The sequence below is a fragment of the Gavialis gangeticus genome, unplaced genomic scaffold (assembly GCF_001723915.1).
Source record: "Gavialis gangeticus isolate Ggan-Ray unplaced genomic scaffold, GavGan_comp1, whole genome shotgun sequence".
In the NCBI taxonomy this organism is placed as follows: Eukaryota; Metazoa; Chordata; order Crocodylia; family Gavialidae; genus Gavialis; species Gavialis gangeticus.
The window spans coordinates 119,629,414-119,636,881 of NW_017729022.1; the positions used below are offsets into that span (position 1 = coordinate 119,629,414).

At 44.6% G+C, this 7,468-nt stretch overlaps 1 protein-coding gene across 1 annotated transcript in view; it reads left to right on the plus strand.

The window, feature by feature from the left end:
• The window catches only part of CD86 (CD86 molecule), a 21,205-nt gene that overhangs the window by 520 nt on the left and 13,217 nt on the right, over positions 1–7,468 (plus strand). Inside the window, exon 2 of the mRNA XM_019516077.1 lies at positions 2,922–3,260. Coding sequence (XP_019371622.1) covers positions 2,922–3,260 — 339 coding nt within the window. The remainder of the gene's footprint in view (positions 1–2,921; positions 3,261–7,468) is intronic.

Sequence of the window (7,468 nt, forward strand, 5' to 3'; positions counted from 1 at the left end):
CCCCTGTAACCTGTCTAGGTCCGAATGCAGCCTATTCCTCCCTTCTAGCATGCCCACATCCCCCTATATCTTAGTGTCATCAGCAAATTTGAACAGGGTGCTTTTTACCCCCACGTCCAAGTCACTGATGAAGATGTTGAACAGTGTGGGCCCGAGGACCGAGCCCTTGGGGGACCCCACTGCCCACATCCCTCCAGGTCAAAAATGACCCATCCACCACCACTCTCTGGGTGCAGCCCTCCACCCAGTTAGCTACCCAATTGACTGCGTGGGTGTCGACACCACAGGCCCCCAGTTTCTTAAAGAGAACGGGGTGAGAGACAGTGTCAAAGGCCTTCCAAAAGTCCAGGAAGACTATGTCCACTGCTGCCCCTGCATCTAAGGATTTGGTGATCTGGTCATAGAAGGCCACCAGGTTGGTCTGACAGAACCTGCCACTAATGAACCCGTGTTGGTTGCCCCTAAGCATGATCTCCCCTGCTGGCCCCTCGTGGATATGCGCCAGAATAATTTTCTCAAAAAGCTTGCCCAGGATCAAGGTAAGACTAACTGGCCTATAGTTTCCCGGGTCCTCCTTCCTCCCCTTTTTGAAGATGGGAATCACATTGGCCCTCTTCCAGTCTTCTGTTAAGACTGTGCTGACTAGCTACATTTGCTGGGCTCCCACCAGTTCCAAACATACTTTTTATGATTTCAGTTTTAAAATCAAATCCACCTATTCTATGTGAAACATTATATCTAAATTATGTGGCAGAGCCTCAGTATCACTTGGATCATATATTTTTATGTCAAAATCATTTTGTGCTGCTTTTACTTTTTCATTTTTAACATGTCTCAGAAGTTTGCATTGGTGAATAATTATATCATAGCAAATGTCAGGGTGAAGCTAGAAGTCTTGGTCTCTGAACTGTGGCAACTGAGGCTGCATTTAGGAAGTGAGAGTTTGGTTTGTTATCCATGAGGCAGTTCAGCCTTTCGGTTCCTGGGAAAAGATACATCTCTTGTTTCCCTCCTCCTTTCAGGCAGGGCAGAGGTGCCTATACATTCAGAGTTACAGGGGTATAGGTTGTAGCTGTGTTGGTTTAAGGACATAGGCAGACAAGGTTCTTTGGGCAAATCTGGTATCTTTTATTAGACCAACTCAAATAGTTGGAAAAATTCTTCTTTGCAAGCTTTTGGGTATTTATATTTTTTCCAACTATTTGAGTTGGTCTAATAAAAGATATCAGATTTATCCAAAGAACCTTTTCTGCCTATACATTCAGAGTAACACTTTCCATTCCATTACATATTCCAGTAACACTTAACAGCAGCTATCTCCCCTCAGTATCTGTCACTATATCCAACAATGGTAGATAAACTTGTTGAAGTGAGAGAAACATCAGGCATACTGTAACTAGCAACGTAAATCCACGAGTAACTCAACAAAAGTCAGTTTATAGGTGTGCAAACAATTTTTGTCCACCAGCTAGCTATTTCTGATAAAATGATTGGCAGTGAAATTGAGTGGATGTTTAATAGGGGTGTGCAAAGTGGGCCCTATTCGATTCAGATTTGGCCCGAATCAGGGACAGTGATTCGGTTCGTTGTTTCAGATTACTGTCCCTGATTCAATTCAGCCGAATCTGAAAATTCAATGCTGATTCAGAGAATCAGTGATTCAGATACAGACACAGCTTTAAATGTTTCTTATACATACCTCGAGGTACCAGCATGGCTCATGAATGCTGTGATGCTGGGGCAGATGGAGCGTCCCACGGGAGTGCAGGGGGGGCTCAATATGCTCGGCAGTGAACCCAGAAGTAGACTGGAAGTACTTCCGGTCCACTTCTGGGTCCGCCGGGGAAAGTGCTGGGGGCCCCCCTGCATCCCTGGCTCAGTGATTGGCCACAAGGGGACCCCGGGTGCCCCCCCAGTCCCAGGAGACACCAGTCACTGAGCCAAGGGGGCACAGGGGCCCCCCCGCGTGCTCCCCGGAATACCCAGAAGTGGACAGGAAGTGCTTCCAGTCCACTTCTGGGTCTGCTGCCGAGAATGCTGGGAAGCCCCCTGCACTCCCGTGGGACGCTCCATCCACCCCACCATTGCACTGTTCACGAGCTGCCTGCTACCTAGAGGTATGTAGAAAAAACATTTAAAGTTGTGTCTATGTCCAAATCACTGAATCTTTCCAAAGCTCTCTGAATCAATTTGGAGGGTTCTGATTCAATTCAGGGTCCTCTGATTCAGTTCAGATTCAGAGATTCGGCCACTGAATTGGGCCGAATCTTCGCCAAATCAAATCAGGGACCAAAGCTTCGCACAGCCCTAATGTTTAACCTGTTGTTAGACTCCAGGTGGATGCCCCACTTAGACAGGAGCAGTTCATATCTCTAAGAACTATTGTTTTGTACAATCTAAAGACTTAGAGCAACATCACTGAATCAGACACACTTGGCTCAAATCCAGTTTTGTACTTAATTCATAAACACTATTGCTAGAGTATTTGGATGAAAAGGAAGCTGAAATGATAGATCCCAGCTAACTGTCTTCTTAAAACCAGTTGTAGCTATGTAAACATTTGCACAGTTAGAGAATCACATCAGAGATGAACAGAACTTCATATTTGCTCCTCTTCAGATGAGAATAATAGTCTTTTTACAAGTCTTATTACTTGGCTTTACAACACCTTCATGAAGTTGGGAGGCAGAGACAGAAAGTGAACTCATGCTGTTCTCACTTCACCAACATGTAACTAGAGTGAGGTAGGTGTTGGTTTTCCCAGAATGGTTTCCTTGGCAAAGCCCACGTGCTGGTGTGAAGATACCTGAGTGCTGGAGGCTTTATAGCCTACTTTCATGGCATTCACCATGGTGGGAGCAGATCCTAGACAGGGGCTTACTCTCATTTCTGGAAGCTTGATTCTTCTTTTTCACTCTAAGGTACTGCTGTCAACATGCTTCAGGAGAAAGCATTTGTCAATCATACTGCATACCTACAATGTAATTTTCACAATCCTGACAACATTGATGTGAAGGAACTGATAGTTTTTTGGCAAAAGGAGTCAGAGGTTGTGAATGAGGTATATCGTGGCGAAGAGCTATCTGACTACCTTGATCCTAAGTACATAAATCGCACAAAGATGGATATGAACACATGGACTCTGTGTCTTCTAAATGTTGGGATTATGGATGAAGGGCAGTATGTGTGTATTATACAACACAAGAAAAGCAGCGGACTGGAGAAGATATATGATTCCAAGTGCCAATTGTTTGTTATTGGTATGTATTCACTAGTGTCTGCCATCTACTGGTATCTTTGTTTCTATTTCATCTTTTTTCTGCCCAGGAGAGCATGCTGTACTCTGGAATCACCAGATATATACCTTAATTTCTAAAACTGACAGTCTGCCATCCCAGTAGAATTTCTGAGTCCAGATAGCTTGATATTTTTAGTGGAGGGCTCTCCATTTTGAAATAATAATATTTACACTTACATAGGACTTTCTGATACTAACCAATGAACGTTTATAACACCCAGGTGAAGTTGGGCAATGTTATCATGCCTTGTGACAGAAACTGGGACACAGAGAGGATAATGATTTGTTCAGATTCACACAGTTCCTGACTCTCCCCCGTGATACTCCACACTTCTTTTTAAGACACTCTGTAACACATGCCTCTTTAATTTGCGTTTTTGCGTTTGATTTGTATTTGCTAGGGTGCCAATGTCTAAGCAGCCATAGGTTTGTAGTGCACTACTGGCAAGAGTCATTGAAACAATTTAAATTCTTTTTAGGCACTGTGATATTATGTTGTGGATATGAATAATTGGAAAATAAATCTAAAAATAAAGGGAAGTTTATGCATGGAGGAATGGAGGCTTACTGCAAAGAAAAATGGAGGCATTACTGAGAATTACACTGATTTCTGCAGGTTGACAGAGTAATATTTAGTATTTAGGCAGTCAGTCTGGCCCTGCACATGGCAGGGAGAGAAGCTCCTAAACAGAAAGCCTGAAGAGGAGTGTGTGGCTGACAGCTAAGCTGCCTTGAGAAGGCACTGAGGGCCTGCAGAAGAATACAATTCAGAGTAGGGGGAAGTTTTGCTGTACAGCCAGCAAGCTGAGGTTTATGTTTGGACCCTGTGTGAGGACAGTTTGCATTATAACCAGTAGACTAATATTAGTGCACTAGATTGTGCTGTTTTGAAAGCAGACTGCCCTACCTAAGTTATGACCCATAGCTTCCATAAGGTATGGATGTGGTTGTAGGGGAGGTCAGAGACCACAAAATTAGCCCTTAAGGCAATTAAACATGCTAGAGTACGGATGGGCTGGGAGGACCCCACCTAGTGCCTGTCAGCAGGCTGGGGATTAGCAGGGTTCAGGGGGAACCCACAGACTAGTAGAAGACCAAGGCTTGCTCTGGGACCCTGGGGGCAACCTCCCTTTTTCCTCATAAATAATACCAGTGCCACAGGGCACTAAGGTGCCTGCTCCTTTAAGAGCAGAAACTGCCTAAGGAGAGAGCCCTAAGAGCCAAACAGAACCCCCACAGGTGCAGGTTACTATGGCAGCAGGCTAACAAGGGAATTAGCCTGCACCTGGACCTGCACCTGGACCTGGTCAGCTGACCGGAAGAAGGCAGGGCTCTGGGCACATATGAACTCCAGGGCTGAGTCCAGCAGGAGTTCGTTCTCTGGCTGGCAGCAGCCAGGGGAAGGAGCCTCCAGGGAAGAATTGCCCAGAGATGCTGGTGGCCACCTGATATGCTGCATATAGGCCTAATGGGGCTCCAGGAGCTCACCAGGTACCCTGGCCTACAAGGCACTTAGTGCTGGGGGGGAAGTTTGACTCTTTTAAAGGGACAGAGCATGCCCTGAACTGCTTGTATTATGTTCTGACCCAGGGGCTCATGTTTTGGTTGCTGTTTATAAACTGATGAACCAGGCTGAGGCTATTGGGGGAGGAGGAGGCCTCACTGGGGCACACTACAGTGTGGGGACCCCAGCACCAGCAGGTGCAGCACCAGGGGGCGCAGTGACAAAGGGATGAGCGGACCCCAGCACCAGTGTGGGCACAGAGACAGGGCTGAGGAGAGCTGAACTAGACTAAGGCCTCACAGGGACAACATTTAAATACCATCTGTGAGGCTTGGGGCATGCTAAAGGGGTGGTTTTGGAGCCACGCATCTAGCCCATAAGGCTGAGAGTGTCCCGTGAGGCATCCATTTTGAGCAGGACCCAAAAGGGGTCCAAGAACCCACAGGGTTCAGTGGGATATATCAGGACTGTGTCCAAACACAAACTTGAGGGCAGCCTCCCTATTTCTTATAATTACCAGCAAGATGTGGCAGGTGAGGAAAAGGGTGTCCATTGGGCAAGACTGACACAGACAAAGAGCCCTAGGGGTGTCATGGCCATCCCTGGGGACCCCATCCCATGACAACCAGCAAAGTATGGCAAGCAAGAGAGAGGAAAGGAAAGAGGTCTGTCCTGACCCGGACAGCTGGAGCAGGACAGGAGTCACAAGGCCACCAGGGGACATCACGGCCGTCCCTGGGGCTCAGTCCTGCTATTTTTGGGTTCAATAAAAGAGAAAGAATCACAAACATTGTCAATGGGAAGAGAAAACCAGTAACAGAGTAAACTGAAAGAGGCCAGGGCTTGAATATTTTCGCTATCTTTGTACTCTCCTTTTTGGTTATAGTCAATTATAGAAGTCAATACTGAAATGCCAGCTTCCCTGGCTAGAAGGTTTTTCTTCTATGTACCAGCTGCCAAGTTTAGAGGATTACATTTTGAATGAAAGAGAATTTAAAGTCTCCTTTGCCATAGATTTTCCCCTGTCACAGTGTCTGTGAACTAAAGTGTTCTACTGAAGGAAACCCCAAGACAATAAACAGTGAGATTTGGATCATATCTTCTTTTACAATATCTTGTGGGAATTCCCTCTTCCATCTGCATGTACACAACATTCCCAGGACAAAAATGGCAATTGCTTACAGTGAAAAAATATTGAGAAACTCATTAGTGATTGTTAGTTGTTTAGCTGGTAGCTCCAGTCCATGCTTTGGTGTCATTCTGTTTCTACAGCAACCGGTACTAATAAAGACAGCAAAACTGGTGGCTGCATTTCAGGCTTCAAGGCCTTCCTCAGTGTTAAAAAAAATAGAATTGTAACAGCAGCTGGAAATGAGGAGAGAGAGAGCACATGGTTCACAAACCACTGCTCTAGCAATTGTGTAGTTGGACAGTCTACTCACCTCCAGAATCCTGACTGCTAATCCCAACAGTCTCAGTGATGGACAGTGTGGAATGCGGTAAGTCACTTAGGTCTACTGTTTGAATGTCAGTACATTAAACCAGCACCTATATCAATACGGAGGCACCTAAAGACAAATTCAGGAGGAGGGGACATCAGTGAAGCTTTATCTGTGATGAATCTAGCCAGTGTCTGAGCAGGTATTAGTAGATGGCTCAGATGTAAACACAACAAATTCTCTCAAACTTTTCTAGTTCATTTCAGGAGCTCAGATTTAAACCACATACTGCTGCATTTCTTATGTGCAGCTTTCCTAGTCAGGAAAGGAGAAATATACAATCAAAGGTTTATAAAAATTATGCTTTAAAAACTGAATAATCTTAAATTAGAACTAATTTAATCAGAATTAATTAATATTTAATCAATCCATCTAATTAGAATTAATTAGGATTGCTATGTATATGCTTTTAAAACTAGATGTTTTGAACTAACTTTTGTTAGTTTCCTAATGTTTAGTAAAATATTATCTCTTACCAGGAATTTTTTCCTGTGAAAAAGTTTCACACTTAAAGTGGATGCAAAATAAACTGTCCGAGTGGTAAAAGATAAGGTTAGGGCAGTTGCACAGAGTGTTCTAGATTACTTGGCAACCTGGGCCCATTAAGAAAAAAGAGTTTTTTAATACAGTTCTGTACAGAGTTATACATCCAAGAATAAAGAATGAAGGCTGCACCTACGGAGTAGAGGTTTGCATCTTTGAAAGGAACAACTTTTGAAAAGTATTTAGAATTACACTGGTCAAGCAAACTAACACAAGCTCCTGATAGTAACCTGATGCTATGATAAAAAAGCTGGGACCCTGGGATGTAACAACCAGAGACAGGAATAGGAATAGGAATACCTTCTGTTCTAACATGAGAAAAAGTGTTTGTAATGCAGTGCTGCTTCCTGGTCCTTCTGTCCATTCATTCCACTGCAAGCTGGGCAGTGTGCAGTGATTGTAATACTCTTGCCAGATCATGACTCATCCTTTGAGCCTAATAGTAGGTCTGTGCAAAGCAGCTAGTATTCGCTTTGGATTCGGCCGATTCAGGGGACAGTGATTTGATCTGGTGATTCAAATCACTGTCCGAATTCGATTTGGCCAAATCAGTCAGGCCAAGCCACCCCTCTCCCAGCCCAGCAATGGCTGCCCCAGCTCCTGGCACTTGTGTTTAAAAAAAAA